The 19,273-nt window shown below is 37.7% G+C and overlaps 2 protein-coding genes across 2 annotated transcripts in view; one reads left to right on the forward strand and one right to left on the reverse strand.

The window, feature by feature from the left end:
* Positions 1–322: 322 nt before the first annotated feature.
* On the forward strand, positions 323–3,376 carry LOC107740495 (intelectin-like). Its single transcript, XM_016552947.1, has 8 exons — positions 323–401; positions 1,253–1,326; positions 1,414–1,548; positions 1,630–1,877; positions 2,030–2,188; positions 2,278–2,398; positions 2,607–2,710; positions 2,919–3,376. The coding sequence occupies exons 2-8, from the start codon at positions 1,260–1,262 to the stop codon at positions 3,066–3,068; spliced, it is 984 nt and encodes a 327-aa protein (XP_016408433.1). The 5' UTR covers positions 323–401; positions 1,253–1,259; the 3' UTR covers positions 3,069–3,376.
* A 700-nt stretch (positions 3,377–4,076) lies between these two features.
* The window catches only part of LOC107740496 (integrin alpha-11-like), a 41,602-nt gene continuing 26,405 nt past the window's right edge, over positions 4,077–19,273 (reverse strand). Inside the window, exons 14-30 of the mRNA XM_016552948.1 lie at positions 16,901–17,104; positions 16,661–16,791; positions 16,091–16,257; positions 13,738–13,877; positions 13,351–13,461; positions 13,119–13,204; positions 12,840–13,044; positions 12,555–12,653; positions 10,641–10,717; positions 10,042–10,125; positions 9,861–9,951; positions 9,657–9,770; positions 8,443–8,526; positions 7,884–7,994; positions 6,405–6,500; positions 4,955–5,068; positions 4,077–4,841 (exon numbers count right to left, since the gene is read on the reverse strand). Of these exons, the coding sequence (XP_016408434.1) occupies positions 4,764–4,841; positions 4,955–5,068; positions 6,405–6,500; positions 7,884–7,994; positions 8,443–8,526; positions 9,657–9,770; positions 9,861–9,951; positions 10,042–10,125; positions 10,641–10,717; positions 12,555–12,653; positions 12,840–13,044; positions 13,119–13,204; positions 13,351–13,461; positions 13,738–13,877; positions 16,091–16,257; positions 16,661–16,791; positions 16,901–17,104 (1,992 nt within the window). The 3' untranslated portion in view covers positions 4,077–4,763. The remainder of the gene's footprint in view (positions 4,842–4,954; positions 5,069–6,404; positions 6,501–7,883; positions 7,995–8,442; positions 8,527–9,656; positions 9,771–9,860; positions 9,952–10,041; positions 10,126–10,640; positions 10,718–12,554; positions 12,654–12,839; positions 13,045–13,118; positions 13,205–13,350; positions 13,462–13,737; positions 13,878–16,090; positions 16,258–16,660; positions 16,792–16,900; positions 17,105–19,273) is intronic.

Consider the following 19,273-nt stretch of genomic DNA (forward strand, 5'->3'; position numbering starts at 1 on the left):
TTAAGACCTATGCACCTGAAGTGTACATGCAAATGAAAATGAAAGATTGATAAGTGTGATACATTGAACTACAGTAAAGAAGGAGAAGAGTGTAAGAAGTGAGTCCCAGAGCTTGATATTGAATTGGAACCCCCCCAATCACTCTTCAAGTGCTGCCTGCAATAAGCATGAAGGATGTGTATTAGTTTATACATTATGATTTTATATTTCATCAAATGTTATGAATTATCAGACTTCAAAAATCTTTAGAATTAACAAAGGAGAACCACATCGATTTGTTTCCTGTTGAGGGGAAAAAAAGTAGCCTACATTTAAGCTGCCACACGCATCCTCTGACATGCTCAAGCTAGAAGCCTCGACAGTGCTCGCTAAATCAGAAGAGGGAAACGCACGACAAAAACGTAAGAATTTTTGAACCATACAATGAAAGAAAGAAAAGAAAGAGAGTAAACTAAGTAGATGTTACCTTTGTATTTAATCTACTTTTTTTAACGAAAGAAACTTAAAAGTGAAAGCAGAGCTACCAGCTGCGCGTTGCGTTCACGGGCAGAATGACCGCAGCACGAAAATACTAACCTGTGCACTAACAGTCGCCATTGTTCACAAACAAGATAGTAAAAATACTTGGCCTTGTTGTCAATATAACAGTGCAGTGTTATTATTTCCTGATGTAAGCTATAATATCAATGATTAAAAATGCACAAGATTGCACGTTCTGTAGCCTATGGCATAAATCAATTTCTAGAGTATAAACTTCCACATTGCTGTATGTTGGATATTGATTGCAAGAGATTGGACAGGATTCACGCTTTTTTACTGTTTGTCGATACAGAAAGAAAAAGACAAGACTGTTTTATTAGAAAGGTAAACATTGGAAACGCCCCTTAAACAAAACGGTAGGCTACATGCAGAATTACAGTGCATTCTTTGCACACTTCTGGCGTTCCTGGACTTCCTGGTTTGTCGGGCCACAGATTCTCATCTACATCACAACGATATCTTCCCTTACCATGCAGCGCGGAAAGAATCTAACGCTTCACACCTTTCCCTTCAGTAGTGAAAGTCAAGATTCACTTGAGAGCAATTCATCAGTATGAATCAACTTGTTATGCTTGACAAATTATAGCATGACTGAGAAAAACTGTATGCAGAGAACAGCGATGAGGCAGGCAGTTGCTGTAACACAAACTGATTACAGCAAAATGTGCTTAATGTGTTATTGTGAATAACTTTTCTCCTTTTGTTTGCAAAGTACAAAAATGTTTAGAGGGATCCTTCTCAGCCTCTCACTCTCGCTGAATTTATGGTTCTGTGAGGTAGCATTAAGTGAGTGTATTTTTTTTCTTCATTTAAATTAATTGATCTCATTTCGTATCACAATATATTTCACTGTCTTTATGTTTCATATTTTAGCAACTCAGCAAGAAGCACCATATATTATTATGGATGAAACCAACACCAACCCTGAGGTTGCAAAACTTCTGGGCAGAATTAAATATGTTGCTCGAAGCTGCAAAGAAATTCGTGAGAAGTATCATGTTCATGATGGTATGATCTTTTCTATCTATATTTGTGATCTTGTGCACCAAACTGCATTTATTTGACTCAGAAATACTTCTGTTCAATCAGACGGCCTGTACTATCTGATCTCATCAAGAGGAGTCCTTTACCAGACGTTCTATGATATGACCACTGCTGGAGGCGGCCGGACGCTCGTGGCCAGTGTTCATGAAAACAACATGTATGGAAAGTGCACTGTTGGTGATCGCTGGTCTAATCAGCAGGGCAGCGACCCAAACCGGCCTGATGGTGACAGGACATGGGCAAACACAGTCACATTTGGATCTGCGGAAGCTGCTACAAGTGATGATTATAAGGTATTTTTATTACAGTAATGGTTTTACAGCCATGACTTAACATAAAGGATATTAAGACACTGGACTGACAATCAAATGATGTTAATCTAGAATCTCAAACAGAACAAAACTGTATTATATAAAGCACTATATAAATAAATGTGACTTGACAGAATCCTGGATATTTTGACATTGGGGCACAGGATGTGTCTGTGTGGCATGTTCCTAATAATAGTGAGTTGGAGCACTGGACCACTGCCTCCATCCTGAGATACCACACTGAAAATCGGTTCTTAACCCTACATGGAGGAAACCTTTTCAATTTATTCAAGGTCAAACAAACTTTGACACCATTTTTAAGTTTGAAACGTTCCATACATATCGGCAAAGCTAAAGCGGATATTTATCTTCATTTTCCCAGAAGTTCCCTGTGAGGTTTGGAATCGGGACATGCAACGTTGATAATGGACCTGCTATTCCAATAGTGTATGATACTGGAAATGCGATATCAACCAAATATCTGTATGGTCCAAATTCAAGAGGTACGGCAATACATCTTGAGCCAGTATTTTTCAAATATCTTTAAAGAAAATAGCTAAATCGATTGACAGTCATAAAATCTTTGTATTATTCAGTGATGCTATTATTTAAGCCATCATCACTTTTGTAATCTGATTACTTTACTGTTGTATGTGGATCTAAAATGACAGATCATCATCAATGATATATTTAGATTTTTTTTTTTTTTAGGAATATTTGAGCCTGGATTCATCACATTCAGGGTCTTCAATACCGAAAAGGCAGCTATGGCTATTTGTTCAGGCGTTAAACCAACCGGTTGTCACACCGAACATGTGAGTTAAAAATAATATGGATTATTTTTAACAACATTAATGAAAATAATTTGTGACATAATAATTTAGACACAATATTTCATGGATCAGTGTAAAAATGAAAAGTGCATTTACAGTAATACACTTATAACAGAAATAAATCTACAGCACTAATGCTATTTGAAGAAATGCACGTTGTGTTGTTAGTAATGTACTCATGTTCTTGCAGTTCTGTGTTGGTGGAGGTGGACACTTTCCTGAATCAGCTAGACAGTGTGGGGACTTTACAAGTTTCGACTGGAATGGCTATGGTACTAATACAGAATGGAGTGCTTCCAAAGAGATAACTGAGGCAGCTGTACTTCTCTTTTATCGCTGACACTCTGATGAGTCTAAAATCTTTTCATTGAGATATATTACACTGAATAACACCTGAATGTTATATGCACAATTACTTTCACAAATGTATTTCATTACAATATATATCCTTTATCAGTCTGTACTCTATAAGAATGCATTTGCGTTCTTTGTGTTTGGTGTTTGTCACTGATGAAAAAAATAACCTGTCAGATTAGCCATTTATTGAGCCATTTATATCTAACATACTTTAAACATACTTTCAATGTTCATGCATTTCTTTTTACAATTGTTCAAAAGTGGAGCAAATGTATAATGTTTCAATAAAACAGTGGATACTTATCAATACTTATCAACAAGTTGTAGTCTACAAGTTACTTTGACAATATTTTATGAATACATTTGTGAAGATTTGCTCATATAATTTAAGCATTTAAGAGCTAGCATTCCTTGTCATTTATAAACACTCATTCTATTTCCAAATTCTTTATTTAGATATTTATTTTATATTCTTGGACAGGTATATTTACACATATGATAAAGCATTGGAAAATAGGGCTCCCTGACTACAATACATCTGCAAATGATAAGGATGTTTCATAGCATTGTAAACACTCAACATCATTTGATGTTAGGGAACATTTGAACAATATTCTAAATAATTGAAAAGAATTAACCATCATCAGTCTGGATGACATACTGTACAGTAAGCATACCCTTTCTCAAAGGCTACTTGTTGAGGTGCGAAGCATATTTGAGGATGTGCTGCTCAATCATGGAAGTTTAACTGGGGCTGATGTCTCACTAGAGATGCATTACAATGCCACAATCCTCATGAAAGCAAACAATTGAAATCCGTGTAACAAAGATAACCTGTATATTTACAAAATTCAAGTTTGTATCACTACAATATAAAAAGTGCATCAATATTAAAAAAAAGTCAAATAGTAAATGTCCACCTCTATTGTTATTTGAGACTGAAGAATGAGCATATAGAAAAACATAAAATGTTGATGTATAATTATTTAGAGTATTAGAGGAGAATAATTCTTTACTAAATTGTAGTAAAGTCCACAACAGTTCATTTTCTATTCAATAAATTATGGCCACTGCAAAAAAACAGAGCTACATACTCCAGTGCCTAATATTACGTTACATATAATAATGACAGGCATTACAATAAAATGAGCTAACTTTTGCACTTTTTTCCCTCCAAAATATCCCTTTTTTCCAGATGTCCAAAAAGAAGCACCAGAAAACATGGCTGTTTTATAGAGTTTCAGCCCTTTGAGGTTTCTCTTGTATATTTGCAGAGTCAGACATTGGAATTGACCAAGGATCAAATGCAAATGACTGCATTTCCAAAGACCCTGGGAAAAAAAGCTTTCTTTTTGAATGCATCTTCTAAGTGTCTTGTCAGAAGACTGTCCTCAGCATGCCGATCTGAGGGTTTTGATCTGGAGTGAGAAGTGAGATGGAGACCCATCTGCAGGGTCGGCTCAGTAAGCAGTGCAGGCATGGTGAGCGTCATTGCAGTGTTTTTCATGGTTGAACAACAGGTCGTCCAGTGCACAGAGCAAATCCCTCTCCTTTCTTCATTGCCTCATGTCCTGTTTTTCTCTCTTTCTCCCTTTCTCTCTGTTTCAGAGACGTCTAATGTTGCTGTTGGTTGGTCCCTGAGATGTAGGCCTGTCTGAACCCTCATGAGAAGCCTGCGTTATCGCTCTTCCATCATCTTGCCATTAGCCTCATTCTCAGTCTCCTCACGCCTTTTCTGCCTTTGGAAAAACCCCAACTATTGGAGTGAAAAAAAAACAAAACAAACTAATAATCAAGATTTACTATGTCCATCCTTAAATCCATCCATGTATGCATCTGTGCATGCTTAAAAAAATAAGGGCACATTACCTTCCAAAGTGCCAAAATGAGAAGTGAGAGGAGTAACAGGCCTCCAAGTGTGCTGCCTATGACAATCCAGATGGGAACACGGTAATCCTCCTCTTTCCTGATCTCTAGGATTATCTGAAAAAACACACATACAAAAGAAAAATATAACAAGCTATACTGCTTTATCAGAGATCTTCTTATAGCTGCTTGTGGTATTAATGTTGGGTTCCTCAGAGCTCTTTTCTCTGTTCTTGGTACTGGTTTTCTGTTCTAAACAAGTTGTCACATTTCATGTTTCATCTGCTGCAGCTGAGTTCAGATTTCCTCATGTTAGTATTTATGCTTATTTTCTGTCCTGCCTACAGATGGCAGCACCACACAGCAATACAGAAGAGAACAGAACTGAACTGTGCTGCGGGTCCTTTCGGTCCCCTTGGCTCCAGGTTCTTTTACTGTGGTGAAACAACACACACAGTAGCTCACCAGAAGACACACTGATGTGTAAAGGGAAGGTTCTGGCATGAGAAAACCAGTGCACCTGATTGTATGAAGTCATATTGTTCTTCACTCTTTCTGACAGATGAATGAAAACACATCAATTCTCAATGTTTTAGTCTCTCAAAATTGCCAAGGATGGAAAAGACAACAGCAACTTCTCATACTAACCACATCTTCACAAATTCAGTCATGGATTTATTTTTACCTAGTCTAAACATGTTGTCCAGCACCGTTTCTGTAACGTGGCTTTCTGTAAATGCTGATGTGTAGAGGGTGACTCACATGTCTGACCGGCCTCTCTTCAGGCAGAAACATGGGGCTGGATGGGTTCAGTTCCACTGAGGCTGTCGTCACCAGCTCGAGGGTTTTGAACTTCAGCTGCCCGTGACAAGAAAAACAGTCTTCAGTTTCTCTGACAGATGCTTACTTCAGTGGATGTGAGAAAGTTGGAGAGAGCAAGCACTAAAAGTGAGAAGCTAGAGAAGTGGTAGAAAAAGCCACACTTGAAGCGAAATGTCTGACCTTAGATACAAAATATCAAACCAAGTGGACACTGCAAACAAATGATGCTTCACTCAAATTAAAATGTAAATTCACTTGGTAACATTTTAATTTGACAGTCCACTTCAGACATTTTACTAACTATAAGTGGCTTTGCAACTACATACTAACTACCAGTCATAGACTGTCGGATGTAGAATATTAATAGACTGACTTTTTGATGGTTACTTGCACCATCAATCTGTAAGCAACTATATATAAGTGATTGTAAGTAACTTTTTAAATACGTCAACTGATTCTACTAACCCTAACCTAACAGTCTACTAATACTCTAATGAGTTAGTTGACACACTGCAAAAAATGCTTTTCTTACTTAGTTTTTTGTCTTGTTTTCAGCCAAAATATTCTTAAATCAAGCAACGTTTCTGTAACGTGGCTTTCTGTAAATGCTGATGTGTAGAGGGTGACTCACATGTCTGACCGGCCTCTCTTCAGGCAGAAACATGGGGCTGGATGGGTTCAGTTCCACTGAGGCTGTCGTCACCAGCTCGAGGGTTTTGAACTTCAGCTGCCCGTGACAAGAAAAACAGTCTTCAGTTTCTCTGACAGATGCTTACTTCAGTGGATGTGAGAAAGTTGGAGAGAGCAAGCACTAAAAGTGAGAAGCTAGAGAAGTGGTAGAAAAAGCCACACTTGAAGCGAAATGTCTGACCTTAGATACAAAATATCAAACCAAGTGGACACTGCAAACAAATGATGCTTCACTCAAATTAAAATGTAAATTCACTTGGTAACATTTTAATTTGACAGTCCACTTCAGACATTTTACTAACTATAAGTGGCTTTGCAACTACATACTAACTACCAGTCATAGACTGTCGGATGTAGAATATTAATAGACTGACTTTTTGATGGTTACTTGCACCATCAATCTGTAAGCAACTATATATAAGTGATTGTAAGTAACTTTTTAAATACGTCAACTGATTCTACTAACCCTAACCTAACAGTCTACTAATACTCTAATGAGTTAGTTGACACACTGCAAAAAATGCTTTTCTTACTTAGTTTTTTGTCTTGTTTTCAGCCAAAATATTCTTAAATCAAGAAGGATTTTCTAGACAATACAAATTATTGAGTTTTTGCTTAGAACAAGCAAAATAATCTTATTTCAAACAGAAAACAAGATTATTTTTTCTTACCCCATTGGGTAAAAAGTCAAAGCAGGTGGCATTTATTTTTAAAGGTTTTACTTGTCTAGAAAATCCTTCTTGATTTAAGAATTTTTAGATATTTTGGCTGAAAACAAGACAAAAAAACTAAGTAAGAAAAGCATTTTTTGCAGTGCATGTACAGTAGTTGCAAAGTTACTTATAGTTATAGATGTCTAAAGTGGACTATCAAAATAATGTGTAACCCCTTCTCATTTCGAGCCATATAAACTATGGACATGTTTCATTAACATTTGACAACCACAAATTATACAAATACTATTTCTTACTTTCAAACAATATATCTATTGTCTAAGCAAAACTTATTCTTGTGAAATGTTTTAATGTGTTTTTTTTTTCCCTTTAAAAATAAATGCCACCTGCTTTGACTTTTTACTGCAGACATTTAACATTTTGGGTGTGGATTAAGTGTCGAAATTACTTTCTGGTGTCACTGTAAATTCAAAGCATGTGCTTTTTTTTGGTTTGTTTTTGAGCAAGAGAAAAAAGGAGAATGGAATGTAAACAAAATCGGATTATAGTATGTCTACATGTACTGCATGACTTCTTGTCTCTAATTACTGGTCTGATCATAGTTTTGCATTGGTTTTGGGAGATCCTCCTCTCGACCAAAGCCTTCATGTTGTTTGTGAACACTGTGCCCTGATTACAAGTTCTTTCCACATTATACTTCTTCATCTTCATCATCAGATTGTTATTGCGAAGTCACAGCTACTCACCGCATGCAGTGCATCAGTACGGAGGGATCCACCAATTTTCACGCTGACGTCTCTGTAGGAAGGCAGGTTGACGGTACACTGCACTGGCACCGTCAGGGTGTTGGAGTAGTTCTGTGCAAAGGAGCAAGGAACAGTTCTCTCACAAACAGACAATCTTACTGATGAAGCCCAGCTGCTTGTGGTGGGAATCTGATGTGCATTAGAGTTGCATTACAAAACTCCCTACCTCAGACATACAAGAATCTTCAAAAACACAATAACATTTATAGAATTGGTTGAAGATGAACTAGATTTACCAATAATTTATGACACAATTTATTAAACTCAAGTGGCTTTATTCAGAGAGTACAAAACCAGCTATTTTGCAGAGAAGTGCTTTGCTGTTGCACATTAAATCAACATCTCATATCTGAAAGCCCCTGAATCAGGCAAACTATAAAGCACCATAACAACACAAGCCAGACTTTTATGAAGTGCTAAAGTGCAAGTCTGAAATGTGGCACACATTTTGTCTGAGATAACAGGCAGACACTTTAAGCCTGTACAGAGAGGGTCTTACCAGTCGTGATGTTCGTGAGAGGTCCTCCGGAGACGCCCGACTGTGTGCCACATGCTGAGGGGGGATACAATGACTTCCACCTACCTGATGGAAAAAAGGCACAAAGCATTATTAATACAAAAAAGACACAAATCACTATTACCGTAATATCATTCCTGTAGCTCAAACAGTAGAGCTTGATGCTAGCAATGCCAAGGTAATGGGTTCTACTCCCAGATAATGCATGAACAGATAAATTGTATATATTGAATGATATGTGCAGTAAGTCACTTTAAAAGCTTCTGCCAAATGCATAAATTTAGCTGTAAATATCAGTTTAAAACTATTTGAATAATTAGAATATTTAGACTTATGCAATCAACACATGACAAATGAAAGCAAAATGTGTTTTAAAATCGGCTTGAAATATAAAACCCAGGGCCGGAGTGGGACTCATTTTCAGCCCTGGAGTTTCATTCCTTAGACCGGCCCACTTTAGTTCACGACTGACTATAGGCCTATTTAAATAATGTAATTAAAACCTCAGTATATAGGCCTACGTCTGCAATAGTGAACTGTTCCCTACAACCTTGTAATTCATTGTATTTTTGCTCGCATATCTTCAACAACTGACGTTTTTTTAGCAAGGTGCCTCTGTCGTGGGAGTCAAAAGATAATTACGTCATCATTAGGGTTGCCAATTAACTTCAGAAATGGAAAATAAGGGACAATTGTGATTCTTTATAAGAAAATAAGGGACAGAATAAGGGAAGCTCAAAATATTTGTACTGTACCGTAATGCCTGCCTAAAAAGTTTTCAGATATAATCACATTTGTTTTGCTTAACCTATTTATGTACAATTATTCTAAAAATAATTTTAATGTCATACAAAAAAAAAAAGGAAAAAGAACGTCCTCGGCCTGAGTAAATTGTGTCATTACAGAATTGTGACTGCTCAACACCGGCCCTCGCGGCCAAAAAAACAGACCGGCCCACCGGGAATTCTCCCGGTCCTCCCGATTAGCCAATCCGGGCCTGATAAAACATGTTTGATATCATCCAAATGGATGTAATCATAGTCTGAAGTTAAAACAAATCTGCTCAAATCTGTTAAAACTCAAATCTGCAAACTGGCTCTGACTTTCGGCAACTAGCACTGACTCATCTAGACTGTAAATTATTGTAAATTGTCATAACAAGTAGAGTAAAACTACAAGTCTAGTTGTGTCCTCACCTGGTCAATATGGAAATCTCTGATCTGCAGGAGTTGATTGCCATTTTTCGTGACCTCAGGGACTGCAATGTACAGTTGCAAATCTTGGATTGGAAAATAACCAAGGTTCTGGATCTGTGATGCATAGAGAAAACATGTTTGGTTTGTTCGAAACATGAGGGCCCTCCTCTCTTTAGTTATAGATAGCAAGGAAGTGGACCTCACCTGAAAGGTAAAGTTGAACGGAGGGTTGAAATCACTAGGTTCCTCTAGAGAGAGGTCAGGTTTAAGCTCATATCGGCTAGGGTAAAAATCCCTGAGAGAATCAAAGTTTATTGTAACTATTCCAACTTCCACAATCACACATATTGATTAGAGCATTCAAACAAACACACATCTATCTCACCTTGTGAAGAGCAGATCAGCTTCGTATTTCAGAGTGTAGAAAATGTCATTAATGTTATCGTGTAGAACAACTTCCTCACCCTCACTGCAGAGACATAAGAATAGGCATGAGAAACCTCCCAGGCAGTTATGCTCACCCTGTGATTCACTGCGCAGTGACACTTGGCTGCATCAATCAGGAGTTTAACATTCCTGCTCAGGCATCGTCGGTGTCCAGGATCCTTTCCCTCAGAGTTTCATAACATTCCAAACCATCAGCAATGCTCTAGACACTTTAACTGAGACCACATCTAGCAGATTTCAATGTGGCCATTTAGTCATCTAGTGATCAATGTGTATTTTTGTTGTTGTTGTTTTGTTTTGTGCTCCACAGGATAAAACTGTGCTCCAAAAATAAAACTGATTTTGTTTTAAATGAAATTGAATTTTATTCTGGATTTTCCCTGAATCTTATAATAATGTTTTTTAATCATAAGATTTAAAATAAAAATAAATAAATAAAAATCACAGTTTTTCAGTTTCATCTATATTCTTAATTGCATTGTACACATATTTTTCATATCCAAACATTTACAACATCTCAGACAAAGCATGTCCTACCTGGTAACCTCCAACATGATCCGTACGTGATCCAGCAGCACAGAGTGACTGAATTCAAATTCCAAACGAAATGTTACCTGGGGAGTGAGAAATAGAGTAATGTTTAATCAAAGTGTTTTTGTCACTCCTTACAATTTCCTGCATGCTACTGTTTAGTTTTTCTTTCATCCATTCTAACATCACACACATGCTCAAAAATGAGCTCATCCCTAGATTTTGGATTCCTCGCCTACAAAATTCAAATTTATACCCTGATCACATCCAAAACTTACATTTTTAAAGATGAACCAATATTTTCCAGGGCAAACAGTCTGTCTGGATATATAAGAATGACACAAACAGGCCAAGACCCTTTACGCTAGTCTGCCTCTAGCCTTTTTCTACAGACCAATAACATCATTTGTGTGGAAGAAGGGGCTTTATCCACTGCTGCTGACTATTCGCTGAGCAGTCTAACCACCACATGAGGTATTAACTTCCATATCCTGTATATACATCACTTCATAGTGACAAAACACAGATACAGATGACATACAGACTCTCCCAATGAACTTCTGCTGCAGTTCATGGAGCAACGGCTCTAGCCACCACTTCAGTGGTAATCCAAGTCTCCATGCAGTTTACAAAATGAATGCTTGTCTGAATGCTTGGCGTGTAGTGGCACAAAGCAGCATGGAAAATCCTTTTTACGTTCTCTCCTCCTTTTATTCCACTTTCGCCCCATCACAAACTGTTCTGAGCTGAACCAGGCTCCCAAGTGGGCCAATAAAATCTCATCCTGTAGCCACAAGTGTAGCTCCCATGACCCCCAAACCTCAAGAAAATGAATCAGGACTCTGAGAAGCTGCTGATCCATTTCCTATCAAAGCAGTGCCCTAGCACAGGACAGACTTCTGTGGTCCAGGCCGTGTGATTGATTGGATTTGCTCTGTATGGACGTAGTAACCGTATGGTAACAGTATTCTTGAATTACATTCTTGCCTCATGTTTTCTTTTTCTGGAGATGCCTGAACACAAGCTTAAGGGTCAGCAGAAAAAAAGGACACTAAGTGAATCATTCTGTAACTTCAGGGTGCTGGTGACCTTGTGAGTATGTTTACGCCCCATGGAACATTCCAGACGTAAAGACTTGGTATTTCTGTGATAGATCCCGACATTTCTGCAGATGGGTAATATGAGAAAGTCGATATCGTTTTTGACTGTGTGGTCCAATATGTTTGTGTAAGCAAGGCTTTCTAGAGCACAGACGGCTATATAAATCCCTCACTCATTGATTCATTCATTCACGGCTAGTGCTGTCCCTAGAGTAACCTCTAAATGTCTAGTGTTGCTGAACATGGCAATAAAACATCTTTCAGGATTATACAATACATAATTCTGCATATATGATCATATGCAGTGCACATCGGCTAGAGTGCAGTTTGCTAAAAGCATTAGTTACTAAAATACATTTGGCCTGGCTCAGGCTCCTGAAAAACATCTCACCAACCATTTATTTTAGACACATTAGTGAAATATGACAAGGGTTTAGTGAAACTACATGCTAATTCTTTACATTCTGCAAGGATGCATTAAATTAATCAAAAGTGATGACATTTTAATTGCTACAAAAGATTTCTATTTCTAATAAATGCTCTTCTTTTAAACTTTCGATTCATCAAAGAATCCTATGTTTTAAGCAGCACAACTGTTTTCAACATGTGGCATTCACCATGTGACACCGAAGACTGGAGCAATGGCTGCTGAAAATTCAGCTTTGCATCATGGGAATTTTAAGATCATTTTAAATCATATAATAGAAAACAGTTATTTTCAATTGTAATAATATTTCACAGTGCTGCTGTTTTTACTGTATTTTGATCAAATAAATGGAGCCTTTGTGAGCTTTAAAAAAATGTGGCAATGGCAACTCACCTGTGACTTTGCTCTCATAAAGGGTGCACTAATATTGCAAGATTTCTCATATTTTCGCCTGTTCTCACTGCGGCAGTCTATATGCATTTCAGAGTTATCCTATAAATAGAGAAGGAGAGAGCAGCCTGATTTAACTTTGCATTCACAATTACTATTGCAGACGCATTCCACAAAGCGCAGTAGTATCAATCAAGATCTGAATGAATGGACAATGGAACAAATCAACCAACCAATCCTTATCAGGTATCAAACAACCAAACATAAGCCATCAGAGTGATGTTGTACCTTCACTATAAGGCTGGAGAAGCGTAGGTTTGGAGTGTTAGTGATGTTAAGCTGAGCTCCATATGCATTCTCCCCTCTGTTTTCCAGACGTACATCTACTACCATCCTCTTCCTGGATCCCTCTATAATGTGTTCAGAAGGTTCTGCTGGCGTCTGACTCCGACATAATAGACTGCCTGCTCGAAACGCCTGGGCACAGAACTGCCTGTGGAAGAAGAGAGGGGAATGAGCATGTGTAAGCGTGAGTGTTTTAGCATACGTGTGTGGGCTTCATCTTACTTGCGATTCATTAGATCAGTCTGAGATTGTAACACCAAGTCTGGAACACAGTGGTCATCTTCGTCACACCCGTTCCAGAAGGGAAGCTGGAGAGAATTTTTTAGATGTAATTATTGCTATTACATGTATATGTTTCAACATACTTCATAATTAATTCATAGTGTGTGTTAATGTTGTTAACAAAAGACATACAGTGTAACAGTAAGGTTTCTCGTGACCTACAGACACTCACCTGTGTTTTCACTGTAGTCGGCCAGCTATCATCCAGAGCTGGGCCTTGATCCAATTCCAATAGCTCAGTTTCTACAGTGAATATAATGGGCCTGGCATAGTCTGTAGTCTCCTGTATCAACATTACAATATCATAAATCTCTCAATCTAAATAAATGGCTATAAAAGAGCAAACTGGAAGAATATAATCTGCTGTTGTAATGCTAGAAAGTGAACTTAAAATAGGAATGCTGCTATTGCAATGGAAAATCTGAATGAACAGACAAGAAAGTACATAATTAACAGAACTAATGAGTTGTCATTGTAGATTGTTTCATTATCAATTATTTTAAATGCAATGCAAATGCCCCCTTATGACACTTCGGTGACCTAACAGGTGAGAGCTAACCATGACGTGGAAGTAGATGTGGTCACACTTCTCCTCTCCAGGAAGCAGTGTGAGATTCTGTGGCTGCTGGTGATCTGGGTCATCAAACACAGCTCGAGGGTTGAAGCGCTTCTCCTCAAAGAAAGCATTGTAGCTAATAGCTAGGAGAAGTGGAAGGAACAGAGTGAACATACAGTGAAATATTTATCATTTAACATTTATCATATTTATCTAAATATTTATCAAATATTTAGTTACTTATCACTTTGCACATCATTTACAATTAATGCCAGATAACACTACCATGCAAAAGTTTAAAGTTGGTAAAACATTTTTTAATGTTTCTGAAAAAGTCTTTTATGCTCACCAAGGCTGCATTTCTTTGATCAAAATACAGTAAAACAGTAATGTTGTGAAATATTATTACAATTTAAAATAACAATTCTAATTCATTTTAAAATGAAATTTCAGTATTCTTTGCTAAATAGAACGTTTAAAAGAAGACAATCTATTTTAAACAGAAATCTCTTTATGAACATTATGAATCTCTTTACTGTCACCGTTTGATCAAATGAATGCATCCTTGCAGAATAAAAGCATTCATTCCTTTAAAAAATCTCACTGACCCCAAACTTTTGAATGGTAGTGTGCTCATGTATTTACAGTATATATAAATGGTTTGCATCATTGTTACATTGAAGGCATTAGTAATAACACTAAATGAAAGATGCAGAGCATCACATTTATGGCCATTTATTTATGGACATAATAGTGCTCTACCAGGTGTGGACTACAGACAGATTTAAGAGACTCTAGAGGTGAAATTGATGATACTCAGGAGATCTGAGAGCAATTTGGCAGTTTTGAGGCCTTAAAAGACATAAAATCAAATCTTAAGGAAAACCCTTTTAAGAGACCTGAATGTCGTGAGGATGTTCGGCTATCCGTCAAGGTTCAAACATGAGTTTGCTGAAAGACAATTTGAACCTTGTTCATGGGCTGAGAAAAGCCTATAAACTTAGTTATCCTACTTTTAAAAATCTCATAAATTTTAAAAATGTGTACCAATAAACAACACACTTAAAAGCTTAACATATTCATAATTATCCACATGTGTGGATAATTAGATCAAAATAAAACATGTGCCTTCATTTGTATTGTCCCAGAAGTCCGATCCCCCTGGATGACCCTAAAGACTAAAACATGTCATCTCTCTGAGACCATTACATTGGTTTCACACCCGTGAAATTTGTGATGGAGATGCTCTGGGGTCGTGAAGGTTAACTAAAAACAGTTGTGCTGCTCTGTGGTCCCACATGTTACACAGGAACCTGACACATGTATTTCAAAACAAACCTATGATGGTCACTAAGGCCTTAAGTCAAATTGCATGTGTCAAACACTAACTAGCCCTGTCCTGAGGGACTGAGGCATTTTAATGCAACAAGGTAGTCCAGTCTGCCTTGATTTGTGCTTCTACTTAGTGTTCTTGCACACCAACGACTTAATGTGTAGGGCATAAAACACAAATTTGATATCTATAATATCTGTGGCCATTTAGGCCATTTATCTTGTCTGCTGTTTTAGAGACTTTAGCTTCCAGACACAATATTACACAAGCTAAAAAGACTTTTATAATAATTTATTTTGTTATTTCAGCCAGAGTCATCATACAATGTGTCTACTTTACTTTTAAATGTCCAGAGCTGGCTAAGCAGCTTTTCTTTTCCACTCCCAAGGTAAATCTTGAATCAACAAATCAACAAAGGAAAGATCAAGAGTGTATGTTGAACAATTCATCACTACTGATGATATCTTTTTCATGCTAATACGTGGCATACTTAGCAGGGAAACCTTAACTGAACTACACTGGATATGCAGCTGGTCAGTGGTATGTAAACCTCACCAGCTGTCAACTGTTTAGCTTTAATGATACTGTAACCAAGAGATACTCAAAGCGAGCTATACTGTATAATGAGAGGAAACGGCTGCTTTCAAAGCACTTCCATAACTTTCCATTCTCCAAAACGATTTTCAGTATAGAGCGTTTTTGGGTGAAAGCTAAGCTTTTCACCCTTTGACCAAAGAACTGTTGCAATCCAGCAGTACAACTGATGTAGTCGTTTCACTAAGATCATTTTATTTACATAATAAGTTCATAAATGAGCACCGATTTCATAAATGAGTAACAATCTATAGAGATGAAGCTTTTTATATACCAATTTATGTCTTCAGAAAGACTCAGAAAAAATAAAAGTTCAGTATTTTTATTTATTTACAGTGGTATTTGAATTTTTTAAATAAAAATATTAGGGCTGTCAAATGATTAATCGCGATTAATCGTTTGACAGCACTAAAAAATATAAAAACTGACCTATTTCCTGTGAGGCTCTGACAGGAGTCCGAGCTGTGATATTCAGACATACAATAGCTGACATGCAGGTCACATCTTTCCCTCCTCTCCGACAGTCTTTATTGAATATGTTGATCTTGCTGGGCTCAAATCGAACAATAGCATGGATTTGGACAACACTTCGAGACCTGCAGCACAGCAAAAATGGTACATTATTGTGGTATTTAAGGGGATAGTTCACCCCAAAATTTTAATTTTGTCATCATTTACTCACACTCATGTCATTTCAAACCTGTAGTTTCTTTCTTATGTTGAACAAAAAAAAAGATATTTTGAAGAATGCTGGTAATCAAATAGTTGATGGTCCCCATTGACTTCCATAGTATTTATTTCCCTACTATGGAAGTCAATGGGGACCAACAACTGTTCTTCAAAATTCTTCAAAATATCTTCTTTTGTGTTTTCATCATAAGACAGAAACTCATACAGGTTTGGAACGACATGAGAGTGAGTAAATTATGACAAAATTTTCATTTTTGAGTGAACTATTCCTTTATGGAGAGTGTAAATAACCTTGGGTTAGAAACCCACCACAGAAGTACTGCAGCACCGAGGGAGCCCACAGCTAGATCCACCAGATCATCTCCATTCATATCCATCTTCCCATGGATACTACGACCAAAGTACTGCAGACCCGGGGCCAGCTGAACAGCACCAATTCTCTGACAGAAAGAAGAGATGGATGTAAAGTCTTGCCATAATTAACTACTCAAAGCAAATACATGCAGATTAATTAACACACAAGAGAGTAGCTGGACATTTATGCAGTACCTGTTTATATTTCCTCAGTATTCTGTTGCGTTGGCTGTGGTAGATGTAAATGGCTCCTTTGTGGTCATCCTCTAACGGAGCTCCTATTACCACATCATTAAATGAATCCCCGTTAAGGTCAGGCACAGGGGCCAGTGCAGAGCCGAAACGGGCATTCTGACCTTGATCTAAAATCTCCAGCGAGCCCTCCAGTATGAAACGAGGCTGATGGGAAAACAAGCAAAAAAGGCTGCCATGAGGGAGGACATAATTTAGTTACAGCATGATGAGAACAAAATCAGCCTTGGTGCTCCATAAAAGTTGATAGCTTGTACACCAAAATTGGCAGAGGCAGGGGGTAAACTAATAGGTTCACAATGCAACAATGTTCAGATATTTTGCTCTTTAATGAAGTCAGCTGACCCCACAATGCACTGGATTGTACTCTGTCTATGTGTGGATATAAACTCCTATTTCTACATTGGATGCTCATCTAACACCATAATTCAATGCTGCTTTTGCTTAAAACTGAAATCTTGAAGTCTTCATTGAAAAAATACATTGGGAATACAGTATGTATAAATATTATGGTTTAAAAGAGATATAAAAGAAACCTATTTACATGAAAGTTTATACTGCTGTTGGGCAAAAATTTTCAATGCAAACTTTTAATGAGAAATAAGAGCATTTTTTATATTTATATCACATTCCAATCATAAATAAATGTAGAAACTCTGAGAAGAGGCCGTTCATGAGGGAAATATCCACTTAGGTCATGGATACGAGCTAAACATTTCTATAACCAGAGACAATCTTTTGAGGAATTTGTTATCCAGATCCAGTGACCACGACGACAACCCACCATGTGTTTATGTAAGAAATTTGGGCGACATTGTTGACTAATTCCAACAAATCGAAAAAAGTCTGCTTCACAGAGACTGCGTTAAATGCAGTCTCACATACAGTATATTTTAAGAAATGCAAAAATATTCCACAAGACTGAAATAAATAGTTTTAAATAGTTTTAAGCACAAACATTCACTATTACAGTCCAAACCAGATTCCCAAGGTCAAACGAACTCCTGTATTATCACTTAAGGTGAGGTAATTTAGCAGGTATTTGTGCTTCTGAAAACAGTTAGTTTAAAATGGGTGGAAAGTTTGAGAGAAAGGTGCAGTTTCTCAAAGCAAAGACTGTTCACGTCAGCCAAGTATTTGGGAGAGTAATTAGCCATGCACATCACCCTCCTCCAAAATTCCTAAATCTCTCTCTCTCTCTGAAAATATACAGCTATAGACGACAGACATGTGAAATCAGTTGTTTTCTCATCCTTCCTATAATAGCATCAGATTACAAGAGAAGAGAAGAGAAGAGAAGAGAAGAGAAGAGGTGGTGTGCATAATAAACGACAGTATATAATGTACATTTTCTGAGGAGCAGTGACATTAACCATGATAAATTATTTCAGTAAAAGATGACCAGCACTGTTGATGTACCCAGTGTCTGGCTGCAACCTGAGGTATTGTGCTCTCCTGGTTAAGGCCGTAAGGAAATAGCTTATACGAGCTAAATGAATAAAGATGGAGTTCTGCTCTATTCACAGCATTGCTCTTGCATGAGCTCCAGCTTTTTCCATTTATTATAGCAGCTCTCTCTCTCTGTGAGCTTCATATAATTACATTTCAAGGGGGAAATATTTTCCTGCTGAGTTCACCCTCCACTGCTCTCTGATGCGAAGTATGGCAGGTGGCAAAAGCCTGTCAGTATTTACGTGAGACCATTAAAGAGAAAGTGCATTAAAGTGGTCATATGATGCGATTTCAATTTTTCCTTTCTCTTTGGAGTGTTACAAGCTCTTGGTGCATAAAGAAGATCTGTAAAGTTGCAAACACTAAAGTCTCAAAACCAAAGAGATATTCTTTATAAAAGTTAAGAGATAACCACGCCTACCTAAAACGGCTCGTTCTAACACACCCCACATGTCTACGTCACGATGTGAGAAGATTTGCATAACGCCGCCCAAACGTTCACGCAAAGAAAGAAGGCGTAACGTTTATTCTCACTGTAGTATTGTTGACGCTGCAGCCATGTCCTGAAGACGCTGTGTGCTTCGTTGTGAAAGCGAAACTACTTTGTTTGACCTTCCAAAAGAGGACGATATCGCTTCGTCATGCCTGGAGCTGATCCGTGCTGGTAACTGAGGAAATACATCAACATCGCGCTGTGCATCGCCGGATCGGCTTTCACCGTGGACAAAGCGGAGTCCAGCCCGCCTCAGCTCACTCTATACAGGCCTCAGCGCACGCTAAGCCGGGGCTTCCCCTCACGCTAGGCCGCTGTGTTTTTCATTGCCACTGATGATTCAAACGCGAGTTTTGGGCAGTGTAGAGTAG

Source organism: Sinocyclocheilus rhinocerous, unplaced genomic scaffold, assembly GCF_001515625.1.
Source record: "Sinocyclocheilus rhinocerous isolate Xijiao unplaced genomic scaffold, SAMN03320098_v1.1 scaffold225, whole genome shotgun sequence".
In the NCBI taxonomy this organism is placed as follows: Eukaryota; Metazoa; Chordata; class Actinopteri; order Cypriniformes; family Cyprinidae; genus Sinocyclocheilus; species Sinocyclocheilus rhinocerous.